We start from the raw sequence: 15,095 nt of genomic DNA, 5'->3' as shown, positions 1-15,095 counted from the left end.
GACTGGGGCCTTCAGACCCGAGAGGCAGGTGGAGAGTTCCTTAGACCAGGGCTTCACGCCTGGGGAAGCTTTGTTGATGCTTCCTCCGCCTCCAGATGTGAGGCGGCAGCCAGCCCGTGATCAGGGTAATCCTGCGGCAGCTACACCTTGGCGTGCCGTGTTGGCGGCACCCAGGGGCACGCGGCGGGGGCTTCCTGAACACACACGCAGCTGCGGGGCCCGGGGGCGCAGGCCTTAGAGGCCCGCCCCGCCCCCAGGGCCTGCCGCGGGCGCCTGCCGGGCACCAGCCGTGGCCCCACCCGGGCCAGGGTCTCCTCGGGGGCCAGCAAAGCCCACCCGCAGCTCAGACTCACCGACAGAACTGCAGCGCTCCGCCAGCCCCCAGCGCCAGTGTCCAGCCCTGACTTGGGTGTTTTCTCATGGAGTCTGCCTGAAGGGAGTTCTCTGGCTAAGACCTTGGATCCTGCCTTTTTCAGATGATTGTTGTTTGATAATGAATTGCTTATTTGATGAACTGGGGGCCGGGGAGGAGTGAAAACCAACCCCGTTGAGGAGTCCAAGGTGACTGTGGGCACCAGCACACGCCCGCCCCCCGGGAGGTTTCACCCGCCCGCGCTTGGTCAAGGACGTGCCCTCCTGATGTTCCCACTGTTGGCGGCTTGGAGCCAGCAGCCTAGGGGCGGGGCCCCGTGACCTTGAGGTGGGGGTGGGACACCCAGGGCTTGGGGGGACCCTCACCCACCCCCACTCCCCACCCGCCTGTGCAGGGTTTGGGAGCGTGCTCAGGGGCTGCAGAAACAAAACACCTTTGCCAAAATCAGGAGACCACGTTGCTGCTCTGCCTGGAGCTGGGCTGTGGGCTTCAGGCTCTGTGGAGACAGGAAGACTCGGACAGCAGGACCGCACAGTGGGTGGTCAGCAGGCTCCCTGGGCCTGCATGCCTCAGCTTCACGGGCCGTGGGCGCCCTGGCGAGGCACAGGGCACGACCACAGGTCTGCACGCACGCCCTTTGCTGGTTCTCGTGTTGGGGCAGGATGTTTAAGGCAGCCCAAGCTGCGCAGATTCTGTCTTGAAGGAAGGCTTGTCCCTTCCCTGTTCACGTCCAGACGAAGGGAGAGCAAGCCATCTTGTGTTGTGTGTGCCCACGTGTGGCCGTGTGCGTGTGCCCCGTGTGCGTGTGCCCCGTGTGCGTGCCTGCGTGTGCCCCGTGTGCGTGCCTGCGTGTGCCCCGTGTGCGTGCCTGCGTGTGCCCCGTGTGTCCATGTGTGCCCCGTGTGCGTCTGCGTGTGCCTGCGTGTGCCCCGTGTGCGTGTGTGTGCCCCACATGCCGAGCTCTCCCCACTCACCCACACAGACGCCCCCGGCCCCGACCCGTCCCGAGGAAGCTGGGTGCCAACAGCTCCCCGCAGGGCGCCAGCGGCCGTGCTCCCGGGACGAGTGTCTGTTTGAAATGGAATTATATCATTAGTACCTGCCGGGATCAAGCTGACATCTGCTGATCCACCCCCGCGTCCCCTCTTCTCGTTCAAAGGCTGAGGGCGATCTGACAAGCCCACCCACATGCTGCCTGGGCGGGGAGTCTGTGCTCAGGTTCAGTCCGGTGCACGTGTGCTCAGGTGTGCGTGCACACCGGGCGTGTAACGGGAGGTCTGCTGGGTCCCATGGCCCCTTCCTGCTGGCCGTGCTGACTCTCCCAGCCTCCGCGTGCAGGGACCTGGGGCAGGCAGGCATGGGCCCTCCACCTGGCCTCTGTATCCCCGGAGCATTCTGCCCACAGCCGGCACCTCCCTGGTTGTCTGCAACCTGGCGTCAGGGGTCCAGTGGGAGTCAAGGAGAAGCTTGCAACGCCTGGGCTTGGTCCACGTCGGTCCTGCCTGCGGGCCCGGCCCCGGACACGCTGCTCTGTCTCCAGCCATCCCTCCCTCGCCACCAGGCAGTTCCGCGATCTGGCAGCTGGCTGTCACGGTGGCGGGAGCCCTGGGGGGGCTGTCGTCCCTCGGGGGGGCTGTGGGACAGCTCGCGGCAGGTGCCGGGCGCCCGCACGAGGCCCGGCCCTCGGAGCCCCAGGGGCTGCTCGCGGCCGGTGGCCGTGTGACCCACGTATCTCTGTCTGTCCCTCCCACAGGTTGGTGGTCGGGGCCAGCTGTATCCTTTGCTGCACGCGGGTGATGGACAGACGGACGGCGCTGCTTACCGTCCCGAGAGTGGACGCTCGGGCCCGGCCCCCGCCCTCGCCCCTCCCGTGGGGGTGCCCCCTGCGATCTGTAAAGGCCCAGTCTGTCCTCTGTGCTCAGGGGACACTCTGAGGTTGACCTCTGAGTCTGGGGCTTCCGGGAGGCTCTTCCTGAGCCGCTCACTGGCCGGGCAGCTGGACACAGCCGTGAGGCAGCTGGTCCTCCCTGGAGACCAGCCCCCTCTGGCTGGTTCCTTCAGATGGAGCAGTAAGATTGGGGGCCGGGAGGAGCGACTGCAGGGGAGACGGAGGCGTGAGGTCCGGGTGCCGGCTCCTGACCGTCCCCATGTGGCCTGGGTGAGCCTCCGGGGCACGTGGAAGGCGCCTGTGCACCGAGGCCCCACGTGGCCCTTGACGTGCATCTGAGATGGGCACCGGGGGGAGTCTCCACAGCCGGGTCAGAGCCTCCTCTGGGCTGGTGGGGACGGGTGGGGTGTGGGCTTCTGGCGGGGCACAGGGTCTTGCTGCCCGGTACCAACGTCACCATCGTTAGCACTCCTTAGCTGCCTGGCAGACGTAGCCCTGGAGTGCGCGGGCTTCCTCACCGGGCTCGGCTTGGACACCACCGTCATGATACGCAGTGTGCCCCTCCGGGCCTTCGACCAGGTAACGCCGGGCCTGCGCCCCGACCCGTGTCCCTGCTGTCGTGAGGGGGCTTGCCCGCCCCCTACCCGGGCGGGGCAGGTGTGGGCTTTCAGCAAGGTGTCCATCTTTAGAAACCGGCCCTCGAGCCAAGGGAGGAGACCGTTGGCGACATACACACCTGTTGACGGGTGGCAGCAAGGGTCAGCACGTGGCGGATGCAGCGGCCAGCCCCAACTCGGGAGGGCAGCGGCCGGCGAGCGTGGGCAGCCGTGCCATCCCAGCCCCTTGCTGAGCCCCTGGGGCCCGAAGGGTGTGTCTCTCCAGGGCCAGCGTGGCGGGGAGCGAGGCCCTGGGTGACCGTCGTGGGTGACGGCAGCCCGGCCACTGTAGACAGGACAGACAGGACGCCAAGCCGAGCCAGGCCCTGCGGCCCCGCAGCCTCCCCGTCCACCACCCAGGCAGCCCCAAGGCCTCCCAGCCCCGGGGCGCGGGCACCCTTGCTGACAGTGGGCGTGCCCACGTGATGAGCGCGTGTACTTCTTGTTAAGCCACAGTCCCTCCGAGATGTCGCTTTAAAGCCCGGGTCTGGGCTGTTGCTGTCAGAATACCAGGTGTCTGCACAGCGGGATGGTGGGTGGGCTCCGGGGCAATGCACCCCCCGAGGTCCTGTCACCCCCTGGACAGACACACCCGAGCGCCCGCCTCCAGCACACACGTTCAGGGATGGCCTCAAGCCTCGGGCTGGATGCAGGCAGAGAGGGCCTGAGAGACAGAGGCCCACAGGAATGAGAAGGCGGGCAGAGAGGTGCCCACGTCTGCTCGCAGCTACCTGGCCACCACGCCTGGCAGAACCTGGCAGACAGAGCCCGGGGCGGGTCTCAGCCCCTTCAGGGAAGCCTCGGTTCATTACCGTCAGAGAAGCGTCCAGAGGTCACACACGCCCCAGCCCAGGGGCCTGAGCCCGCAGACTCGGGGTGGGGGCAGGGGGTGCCAGAAGCTCTGCCGGCTTAGTTCCCAGCTCCGCAGAGAGCAGGGTCCCCAGACGGCCCGCTCAGGCAGGCCTCTCTGCGGGCCGCCCCCCCCCCCCAGCGCTGGGCGCTCACCCGGCACCCTCTCCACCCTCCGCAGCAAATGGCTTCGCTGGTCACCGAGCACATGGCTGGTCACGGCACCCGGGTCCTGCGGGGCTGCGCCCCCGAGAGGGTGGAGAAGCTCCCAGGCCAGCAGCTCCGCGTCACCTGGGTGGACCTTGCCTCGGACCGGAAGGATGCGGGCACCTTTGACACCGTGCTCTGGGCCATAGGTAAGGGCCCCAGGCGCCCCCTTCCCTGCCGTCGGGCGTCTGGACCCCTCCCCGCCTCTCCCCACGCCCCCCGGACGGCGACGCAGAGAGCTCGTGGGTGACCCCCCGGCTGACACTGCGGAGGGCATGGGGGCCCCTGCGGGCCCAGGACCGCCAGCCTGGAGGGGAGAGGCCCTGAGGGCACAGCCTGGAGCCCAGAGCCGTGGGGGTGGGCCTGCCCGAGGGGCTCCCTGCACAGAGGGCGCTGGGCCCGTCTTCCAGGACACCCTCGCCTTGGGGCCTGTGGCCCCTGCGTTTGGAACCCGTTTCCCTGACCCGTCCGTGTGCACCTTACACCTAGAGACAGGCACGGTCTTCCCTCTGTGTTTCCAGCCTGCGGGCCTCTCATCCCCCTCCCCCTGGGCCTGGCTTCTGAGTCTCTGTGCCCATCAGACCCCACATCTGGCTACGCAGCTCTCGACGTGGCCACTGAGCCCTCAGAGGGCTTTTCCACGCCAGTTGCCCAGGTCCCCACGTGCCCCTAGGTGGGGCCGGGGTGGGGGTGTCCTTCTGAGAAGCCTACTGCTTTCGAAATGCTCAGACGGGTGGAAATCAGAAAATGAAATAAACCCCGGAGCAGTCAGCGCCTGGCCGTTGAAGCTTGATGCGAACAGGTTTTAGGAAAGAGGCAAAGATCTGAGACGCCCCGGAGCGAACTCTTGGCCAAGATTCGCTCAATTACCAGAGGAAATGCTCTTAATCAAACCCTGAGCGTAGATCTAAGGGGGTTTGTTTTGATGAACACTGTGAAGGATTGTCCACGTGTTCAGACCCGGGGAGGTAAACTGATGGCTGTCCTTTTCAGCTCAGTTCTAAAGGCCGAGGTGGCGGCCCCCACCTCCTGCCTGGGCCCTTGCCTGCACCCCCCGGGCCCTCGGGGTCCTCCCTGAGTCCAGACGGCCCTGGTGGGCTACAAGGCGAGGCCCTGGGAGCCCTCCCCCACCGGGAGGGAGTCCGTTTTGTTTTCTGTATTTTCAAAATGAGCATCCCCCAGACGGTCTGCTGGTGTGATTGATGCCGGGGGAGGGGTGGGGGCTTTTCACAGTCCTTGGCCTCTGACCTTGCTTCCCAAGGCGGCGCTGCGGTTCCCGGCACGCCTCCCAGCCGCGGGCAAGTGCTGGCGGGGCATGGCTCGCGGCGGGTTTTGTAAACAACTAGGAGCCGCGTCCCATTTCAGCAACCGGAACGTTCTCTCCCCTTTACCTGGAGAGCTTGGAACCGGGCATTACTTCTGCGTGGGATAAAGGGTGGTCCCAGGGGTCCAAACACCATGCCGGCCGGGAGCTGGCAGACCTGGGTCTGCCCAGGCGCCCACCAGACCCAACATGTCACGGATGAGAAGGGCCGGCCCCGGCTCGTGCCCGTGAACACCCGCGGACACCAGCGTGGGCCTGGCCTGCAGCCTGCCAGCCTCTTCCGCGGCGCGGCCTTGATCCCCACGAGGTGGATTAAGCACATTAGCAGCTAAAGCAGTTAATTGCTGTGCAGGGGGCCGGCTCATTGTTTGTCTGTGAATCACCCGCTCACACCAGGTGTCTTAGATAACAGGCCGGGAGCTGGGGAGGAGGATTTCCTGTCTGCAGATGCGCCGATTACTGTGATGAGTGAAGACAGTCAGCCCGCCCCGCAGGCTCAGGCTCCGGCCGCCGCAGTTAACCACTTGTGGCCTGGATCCCGGCTGGGGGTGGGGGGTGCGCGGAGTGGGACTGGCGAGCCTAGTGGGCACTTCTCAGCAGGGACCCTTGGCTTCGCTGTGACTTCCTCTTGTTTTTAAAAACAGCCTGAGCGCCTTGGCCTTGGGAAAACCCGGAGCCAAAACAGTCCCCAGCACCCTCCCCCCTGCCCCCCCGTAATCAGCGGCCTCCAGGCAGGGCCCGAGCCCACCCACGGGCGGGGAAGCAGCGGGGCGTTGTGGGCAGTCAGCCCCCGAAGCCGGCGCTTTTTCAGGCTTTTTCTTCGCAGCGGCTGCTGCCATTCCCCCATGTCACGTGGGAGCCTCCAGCGTGGGCGGAAGCAAGCCCAAGGGTCCCAGGCTGCCCACTCTGGCCGACCCCCGTCCTGAAGGCCCCTGCAACTCTGAGCACCATGCCCACGCTGGTGCTCACGTGGACCGCAGCCCGGGACGAAGGCTGGCCCGGGGAAACCATGCCAGGCCCAAGGGGCCCTTCCATCCAAGGCTGCCCCCTGGAGGCCGCAGAGGCGCTGGCGGTCTGAGCAGCGATGCAGCCTGCTGGGGCAGCCGCCTGTCCTGCCCCCAGAACTGCGTCCTGCTGTCGCTGCAGGACACCCGAGTGGGGCTCTGTTCTCCAGGCGGGGGCCCCACCACGGCCTGAGCGGGCCGCCAGCCTGGGCCCTTGCCCAGCCTCCCAGCGCCTGCCCGGGACTGCCCGTGTGGCCTCCCTGCGCTCACCTGTCGTGACCCTGCCGGCCCTGAAGTCCACCCTCATCGCGGGATCCCCTGCACACCAGCACGTGTGCTGCAGGCAGGCCCGTCTTCCTGTGACGGGGCGCGCCTGGTCCTCTGCTTCCCTGGGCGCACAGAGCAGGTCCTGACAGCCAGCAGGTGGTTCCCTCAGCGCCGCCAGGGGAGGCTGGCCTGGCCCGGCCCACCAAGAGCTCTGTCCTGGGTGGTCAGCGCTGGATGGGGGCCGTCCAAGCTGCGAGGGCCACGAGGTCCCCCTGAGGGACTCTGGCCAGCAGGCGAGGGGCGGCCCCGAGGCAGGGGGGCTAGGGTCTCTCAGCGCACTCATTTGCTGCAAACGCAGCAGCAAGTCACGCACGTTCTAAGGAAGACGCTCGTGGGGTCATGTAAGCGGGTGGAAAGGGCGGGATCGGTCACTCTCAGGAGGAAGCCCAGCTCACTGACGTGTGGCCAAAGGACGCTGCGTTTTACTACTCACTGAAGAAGCGCGCCTTGAACCGTCACAGCTCCCCACCCTGACAGGGAGCAGCGTGCACAGCAAGGGGGCCGCCTGCCCGGAAGGGCCTCCCCCAGGGACCAGCTGCCAACCCCACTCCGGGGCGAGGAGTGGGCGGCCTGCGGGCTGGACGGGGCGGCATGTGAACCGTCATTGGGGAGGACTGCCTGCCCTCGGGGAGGCTGTGGAGGACGGCGTGACCGCTGCCGTTCAAGCCCAGCCCGGTCTGAGCGGGCGTCTGAGTGGCCGGCCGCTGGGCGCCCCCGCCCTACCCGTTCTCCGTCTCCGTCTGCCTCTGGGGCTCCAGGCCTGTTGGACAGGGAGCGTGACCCCCGGCTCGGAGAACACGGGGCAGTGTGGCGGAGACCGGGGCCCGTCCACCCTCCGTGACCCCTGTCCAGGGCCTCCCTTCCTCCACCGTCGGTCCTAGAAGCCTGCCGCCCGGCATCGTCCAGCCGCTTTTCTCTGCACCCGTGGCCTGGCTCACACATTCCACGTACTTTCCCGCTTACGTAGGCAGCGCGTCCTGTAAAATCCTGGCTTCAAAGTGGACCACGGGCCAGCATGGCCGCCGTCTGCTGCCTCCGCCTTCAGGGTCGTCTCTGTCTCCTCGGGGACCTGAGATGTGGTTTGCTAGCCTCTGCAGGGTGTGCAGTTACCACAGCACAGGCGCAGGCCCGGGAAGAAGCGCTGTTGACCTCCTGTGACCAGCCGGGCGGGGTGCAGGGGCGAGCTGGGGACAGCGTGGCCGAGTCGGAGTGCCTGGCCCGGCGCTGCCGCTTTGCCTGTGGCTCGACAGCCCGGCCCAGTGTACGGGGAGGCTCAGGGCCCCGGACCTGGGGAGGAGCCCAGGGGCTGATCTGGGGGCCCCTGCCTGCAGCCCTGGTGTCCCCAGCACACGGCCCCCCATCCCACCCATGGGGCCCGCTTTTTCCTTGCTGGAGCATGGCCCAACCCCTTCCCAGGTGCCCGCTGGGCCCCAGACCTCGGGCAGGATGTTGGCGGGTGGCACGTCACACCCTGCAGGCTCGGGGGCCTCCGTCAGAGCTGGAGCGCCAGCATCGGTGTGGTCAGAGGCGGGGCCCTCCTGTCCTAGTGGGCCCGTGTCTGGTCTGCTGGTGAAGGGCGCCAGCCCTCAGCCCCTGATCCCTGGGGCCAAGCCGCAGCCATCACTGAGAAGGAGGTTTAGCTGAGCTGTGTTTTGACTTCCCGCAGGGAGAGCAGCTGGAGACTTAAGGCTCCCCTCCCCGGCTCCACCAGCCCCTGCCGACCCCGGGGGCCTGAGCCGTGGGAGCCGTGGGATCTGTGCCTTTGAAGCCAAGCCTCCCGCCTCCGGATCCCCCGCCCAGTCCCGGGAATACGGGGCGCCCACTGCCCCCCTACCGCCACCCCCGCTCGGAAAGCCCTTGTCGTCTGAACGAGGCCCCAGGCTGTGAGCACACGGGCTGGCAGTGCCAGGGTGTCTGCCCAGCAGTGCCCCCTCCAGGCCTCTCCAAGGGCGGAGTCCACAAGCCGATGGCCCCCCAGGATGAGCGGCTGTGCCTGCCAGCACTGGACGCCTCAAGCTGGGGCTGTCGGCAGAGGGGGTCTGTCCTGGACCCTGGGCAGGACGCGGTTGAGGACGCCTTCTGCCTCCTCTGGGTCGGCTCCCCCTCCTCGGGCATCGGCGGGACGTCCCTGCCAGGGGCTGGGGACACGGGGCACCGCCGGTCCTCACATGCAGCCTTGTGGCAGGTGGGGTGACCTGACAGGTAGAGGGCAGGGGCCCCAGGAGTGTTGGAGGGGCGCCCCGGACCAGGGAGGCCACCAGAGGGCCCGAGACGCCCCCACGGAGGGGTGCACGCAGGAGCGGGCAGAGTTTCCGAGATGCCCTCAGGTCGATGCCTCGAAGGCTGCGTGGCCCCGTCGGGCTGTGTGTGCAGCCGAGCTGGCCCTTCTCCTGCATCGCTGCGCCGTGTGGTCTGGGGTCCCTGGCCCTTGGAGCGCAGCCCTGCCAGTGGGGAGGGGCTTCGGGACCCGGCCAGGGGCTGGGGGCACGTCGCGCTTGGGTGCTGCTTCTATCCCATTTCTGTTGTCAGAGCCAGGCGCCTTCGAAAGAAACCACGGCTCTCCCACACAGAATCAGCATTATGGGGCTTGAACATCCTCTTTGAGTGACATGTGGGACCTGTTGGCATCTCACTTGCTGAGGCGTGACCTGCAGGGGCACAGTTCCAGGGTGGGACCCCCGGGTCTCCCAAGCGAGCTACCTGTTATCACAGGCACCTTTGTGGACTTACCTGGTGGCCCAGCGGTTGAGGACCCACTTGCCAACGCAGGGGACACTGGCTTGATCCCTGGTCAAAGAACTGAACCCCACGCATCACAGCCAAGGTGCTGCGCGCGGAACTAAACACCCCGCGTGCTGCAAAGACAGTCTGGTGCAGCCAGACAGGTACACGGATGTCTCTGAAAACAAAAAGTGAAAACCAAACACCAGTAAGCCCTTTGTTTCCAGCTGTTCACCGGTTATAGCTTTTTCCCACGTTTATTTTTTGAACACGTATGACTATTAACTGCGTGTAATTTAAAAACCAAACTTGTATTGTAGGCTGTGTTTAGGGTTCCGTATTGCAGACTCCGCACGTGCGCCGCACTCCCCCCGTTCCTGCACCGTCCTTCCGTGTCCTGTGCAGCTGTGTGTGCACGGATGCGTGTGTGCGCGTGGACTCGTGCGCGTGCACAGAAACTGCGTGCGCCCACTGCATGTGCGTGTGCGAACCGTGTGCATGGGCACGGTGCGTGTGTGCGCGTGTGTGCGTGTGTGCACGCCCGTGCGTGTACGCGTGCGTGTATGTTTGAGGCCCTTGGCGCTGTCCGTGCTTGATACCTCACCAATTCTAACTGGACTTTCTGAGAAGAGTTTTAAATCAACCCGGAATCTGGATCAGAACCTCTCCACCTTGCTCTGTGTCTTTCAGGCCGAGTTCCAGAAACCGCGAGTCTGAATTTGGAAAAGGCTGGTGTGCGTACGAACCCCGTCACTGGGAAGATCCTCGTTGATGCCCAGGAAGCCACCTCCATCCGCCACATCTACGCCATCGGCGACGTGGCAGAGGTACGGCCGGCGCCCGCTGCTCCTTGTCCCTCTGACCCTGGCCACCCCGTCAGCCCAGTGCTGCGGGCGAGGCTTCATGCGTGCTCGCCGCCCCAGGGCCCGGCTGCGTAGCCTGTGCTGGGTGTTGATCAGAACACGCGTGTGTGCCCAGCCACTAAGTTGTGTCAGACTCTGACCCCCTGGCCTGCAGCCCGCCAGGCTCCTCTGTCCATTGGATTCCCCAGGCAAGAATATTGGAGTGGGCCGCCCTTTTCTCCTTCCTGACCCAGGGGCGGAGCCGTGTCTCCTACGTCTCCTGCAGTGGCAGGCGAGGTCTTTACCACTGAGCCACCGGGGAAGCCCATTGATTGGAACAGTCGTGACTAAAAGTCACTCAGCAGTCAGGAGCATTCACCCCCAGGGTCCAGCAAGGGCGCCGTGGTTCGGGGAGATGTGTGTGCTGTGTGGGCCACGTGTGTGTCAGTCAGGTGGGTGGGGTGCTTTCTCGCTGCCGATCCCTGTCATTTCCAGACCGTCGGTCGTCAGCATTTCCCGCTGCTGTGGGAGGTCAGCCCCCAGTCCCAGGCTGGCGTGTGCGGGGACACAGGGCTGTGCCACCTCTGCTCCTGGGCAGGACGCCTGGAGCAGGGGCCTCCACGGAACGCGGTCCCATCCAGGCTGTCTTCGGCTTGGCGTGCCGAACCAGCTGTGTGTTGGGGCCCACGGGTGCTCCTTGGGCCTGTCTTAGCCCGAACCCCAGTCAATGGGAACTAGTGAATGGCAGCAAGTCTCGCTTGGGCTTTGCTATGGGAACGCTCTCCAAGGGGACTAGCATGAAGCAGGGTCCCAGGAGAAGCCCCTGGTGGATGTGGGAGGTTTCGCTGGTCTGGCCAGCATGGCTGGCGTGGCCAGGCTCGTTAGCAGCCCTCCCCCTCTTCCAGGGAGACTGGCAGCTCTCCAGGGTGCGACAGAGGCAGCCTGCACTGGGGGTCTTGGGAAGGCGGTGCCTCCACCATGGGCCATGCTAGAGTAACCCACGCTCCCTGCTTCCAGGGGCGGCCGGAGCTGACGCCCACGGCCATCATGGCCGGGCGGCTCCTGGCCCAGCGGCTGAGCGGCCGGACCTCAGACCTGATGGACTACAGCAGCGTGAGTGCCTCTGCTCGCCACAGCCATGCCCAGCCTGCACAAGGCCGCAGCTCGTTCTGGGGGCACGTGTGTGTGTGAGCGTGCGTGTGAACATGTGTGTGAGCGTGTGCGTGTATGTGTGTGCATGTGATCGTGCATGTGCACGTGTGAACGTGCGTGTGTGCGTGTGTGAGCGTGCACATGTGCATGTGAGTATGTGAGCGTGCATGTGAACGTGTGTGTGCGTGTATGTGATCGTGCACGTGTGTGAGCTTGTGCATGTGTGAGCATGCATGTGAACTGTTTGCGTGTGTGAGCGTGCATGTGTGCATGTGAGCGTGTGTGTGAGCTTGTGCATGTGTGAGCATGCATGTGAACTGTTTGCGTGTGTGAGCGTGCATGTGTGTGTGAGCGTCTGCATGTGTGCAAGCATGTATGTGTGACCGGACACTCTCACTGTCCCTGGGGGGTCTTCGCCCTGGGCCCCCAGGGGCCTGCCTGACACGGGCCTGCCCTCCAGGTCCCCACGACCGTCTTCACTCCCCTGGAGTATGGCTGCGTGGGGCTGTCAGAGGAGGCAGCCGTGGCTCGCCATGGAGAAGAGCACGTGGAGGTGAGTTCAGGCCCCGGGGGGCAGCATGCAGGCCCGTGTGGCCCCCACCCTGGTGACAGCCGCCCCCACAGACGCTGGAGGGCAAGCAGGAATATTGGAGCCTTGCTTCCTGGGGCCTGGGGCTCGGCAGGGCAGCATGGGGCCCCACACAACAGCTGCGACGGGTTGGGAGTGTCGGCAGGCATGGCAGGGACCAGAGGGCCTTGGAGCAGCGGCCCCCTCAGGGGGGCATGTGTCTCCCTCCATCTGGAAAGCCTCCTCCTGCCCTCTGCCCGCCTCCCCGCTGCCCTCCTGCCCACTTCTGGTCCTCACAGGCCTCTGCCAGCCCAGCATGGGCCTCACCCGGAGGAAGGGCTTGGTCACCAGGCGGGCGCCTCTGGGGTCTGCTTTGACTGCAGCGTGTGCCCCAGGCAGCCTGGAGGCGGGCCGGGAGGCACTGGACCCCACGTGGCCACCAGCGCGGCCAGCTCCCCTCTGGGAGCGAGCCCTGGGCTCCAGGGCTGCCCGTCCTGCATCAGCTGTGCTCTGTTTGCTGTTTCTGTTTAATTTATCACGAGGGCCCTGGGACATGTGTCCGTGGCATTCCGCGATGTTGCTTTACGTTTCAGGATGTTGGATGGCCAAACACCCTTTGTTTGTTTTCTTTTCAATTCCGTCTTCGTTAGAACAATATTCTCTGAAGCTGCATTAATTAATAATGGCTGTGCAGCACATGTGAGTGCCCTGCTCATTTTTTACGCGGCCGCAGCCCCAACCACGCTGTCGGCCCTTCTCGGGTGCTGAAAGCCTTTGTCCGGCAGTCGGTGGGGGCTGTGCCTGCCCCCCGATGGCTGGGGTGAGGGTCTGGAGAGCACTGGGGCCCCCAGGGAGACAGGACAGGCGGCCGGCCCCCTCCAGTGCCCAGCCTGGGCAGCGTCCGCCTGGGTGGTGCCCAGGCCTGCTCTGCACCCCGGGCTCTGAGGCAGGTCAGAGGGCAGCCTGCCTCGCTGCTGCTGCTCTCCGGGGTCTCGGGCCTGTCCACAGGCTGCCGTGCCCAGGGGCGCAGGCTGCCTCCAGGCCAGCGGGGCCTTGTCCTCGGCCCGGATCACAGCCTGCAGGCCCAGTGGGTGGTTGCGGCTCCCCCGCCGCACCCACAGCCTGCCCAGCTCGAGGAGGTCCCGGGGTTTGTTGTGCTGCAGCCGCTGACCCGGGAATCTGTGTCTTGCCGCCCAGGTTTACCACGCGTTCTATAAACCACTGGAGTTCACTGTCCCCCAGCGGGATGCATCTCAGTGCTACATAAAGGTGAGTGTCCTCTGGGCCTGGCCTGGGCGCGCAGGCCCCTGCCACCCCCGCTGACCACGTGCCTTTCAGATGGTGTGTCTGCGGGAGCCCCCACAGCTGGTGCTGGGCCTGCACTTCCTCGGCCCCAACGCAGGCGAAGTTACTCAGGGATTTGCCCTGGGGATCAAGTGAGTCCACAGGAATATCAGCCGATACGCCACTCGCAGGCCGCTCGTCCGTGGGGTGGTGTTTTCAGAGAGCGTCTACCCGACGGGGCAGGTCCAGTCACCTGGGGTGTGGCCATGTCCATCTCTGGGACAGCCTTGTGTCCTCGACCGGCCAAGGGGTCCCTGTGGGTCTTCTCTGCTCAGAATGAGTGCCCAGGCGGTCGGGAGCAGCTTGGCAACGCGTGTACCAGGAGGGCTGCCTGGCAGGCACACATCCTCTGGGGCCAGCCCTGGCCGCAGGCTGTGCACAGCGGGGTCCTGGGGCCCGTGCTGTGGCCGCTCCAGCGGGGCTGGGAGTGAAGGGGCCAGGCAGCTGGCGAGGGCTGTCAGAGGCAGGAGGGCAGAGGGGAGCGGGCTGGACTCACTGAGGGCCATGTGGGCCTGGGGGCAGCAGGGGGCAGCAGGGGGCCAGGCCGCGGGTAGGAGGTGGAGATGGCAGGTGTCCTGGCTGGAGAGGAGGGTGGGGGCGGGGCTGGAGGGCAGTGAGGAGACTGACTTCCGGGCCCTCCCCCAGGTCCTGCTACTTGTCTGGGGGGCGGGTGGGTGTGCGAACATGCCTCCCTGCACTAACTCACCCCCCTCCCCCGTCCTGGCGTGCAGGTGTGGGGCCTCCTTCCAGCAGGTGATACGCACAGTGGGCATCCACCCCACCTGTGCGGAGGAGGTGGCCAAGCTCCGCATCTCCAAGCGCTCAGGCCTGGACCCCACGGTGACCGGCTGCTGAGGCTAGGCAGCCATCCGCAGCCCAGGGCGCTCGGCCCGCTGCCGCCCCTGCGGCCAGGTGCGCATGCAGGGCCGGTCCTGTGTTTGAGGGGGGCTGGGTACCACCGCCAACTGCTGCAGGTGACCCCCACCCCCACTAGACCTCCAGACCCCAGCCGGGCTGCCCTCGAGCATGGGGGTCTGGAGGCCAGGTGCGCCCACGGCCTGTCCCCGAGGGCAGGGCTGGGGCACAGGGTGGGGAAAGTGCAGCGGCCTCCCCGCGCGTGCCCCGTCCAGGGCCGCCCCAGGTCCCTTCCCTCTGCTCAGAAAGCAGACTCAGTCTGGTTCTGTTGGGCTTGGCACAGCCAGCGGGTGGGTGGCCGGAAGCCCTGGTGTGCCGTTGGTCCTGAGCCTCCTCTTGGAGGAAACCCCTCCTTGCCCTTGGCCAATGGGGTGCTTGTGGTCCAGGCCTTTCCGCCTGTCAGCCAGAGGGGCTTCACCCGGCCCTCACCCCCTCCTGGGTTGGGGTCCCCAGGGACCCCGGGGGCTGTGGACAGAGCAGTGAGCGCCCATTAGAAGCCTGCAGGCATCTGATGTGTCAGGCTGAGCCGCGGTTAGCGGGCCAGACCCCGGCCTCTCCTGGGCACTCAGACACTGGTGCCTTCACAAAGCCCTGTGACAGCCTCTGAGGAGCCTCAGCGACTCAGGGCATTTCTAACAACGATGCCCCACCTGATGGTGCAGGGCCGCCCTTGCCTGCTCTCTCATCCGACCCCCCAGGGGCCCTCCGTGTGGGTGGGTGTGGGGACACAGGCCGCCCCACACTGACCCTCGTCTTGGGCAGGACACTGGACTGACGCCGAGCACCCGGCAAGGATGGCGCAGGCCGGCACCGCGCACCCCGGACACTGCCAGATGATGAGGACCTGTGCGGAAACCCCCCGCGGGCTGCCCATGTCTGAGCCCCTGGCGTGACCTGGCGCAAATAAAGAGACTGTCTTCCGGAA

The 15,095-nt window shown here is 66.1% G+C and overlaps 1 protein-coding gene across 4 annotated transcripts in view; it reads left to right on the top strand.

Annotated features, from left to right (window-relative positions):
• Nucleotides 1-15,095, top strand: part of TXNRD2 (thioredoxin reductase 2) — a 27,444-nt gene extending 12,349 nt beyond the window's left edge. For 3 of the 4 annotated variants that reach the window (XM_027956932.2, XM_060400902.1, XM_027956933.3), the window contains exons 9-18: nucleotides 2,127-2,146; nucleotides 2,749-2,840; nucleotides 3,948-4,122; nucleotides 10,040-10,176; nucleotides 11,209-11,304; nucleotides 11,804-11,896; nucleotides 13,109-13,180; nucleotides 13,250-13,347; nucleotides 13,987-14,167; nucleotides 14,933-15,095. In XM_027956932.2, coding sequence (XP_027812733.2) covers nucleotides 2,127-2,146; nucleotides 2,749-2,840; nucleotides 3,948-4,122; nucleotides 10,040-10,176; nucleotides 11,209-11,304; nucleotides 11,804-11,896; nucleotides 13,109-13,180; nucleotides 13,250-13,347; nucleotides 13,987-14,110 — 907 coding nt within the window. In that variant the 3' untranslated portion in view covers nucleotides 14,111-14,167; nucleotides 14,933-15,095. Of the gene's footprint in view, nucleotides 1-2,126; nucleotides 2,147-2,748; nucleotides 2,841-3,947; nucleotides 4,123-10,039; nucleotides 10,177-11,096; nucleotides 11,305-11,803; nucleotides 11,897-13,108; nucleotides 13,181-13,249; nucleotides 13,348-13,986; nucleotides 14,168-14,932 lie in introns of those variants that run through there. The other variant, XM_060400901.1, reaches the window with a different exon arrangement.

The sequence above is a fragment of the Ovis aries genome, chromosome 17, assembly GCF_016772045.2.
Source record: "Ovis aries strain OAR_USU_Benz2616 breed Rambouillet chromosome 17, ARS-UI_Ramb_v3.0, whole genome shotgun sequence".
NCBI lineage: Eukaryota > Metazoa > Chordata > Mammalia > Artiodactyla > Bovidae > Ovis > Ovis aries.
This window is presented reverse-complemented; position numbering and strand designations above follow the sequence as displayed.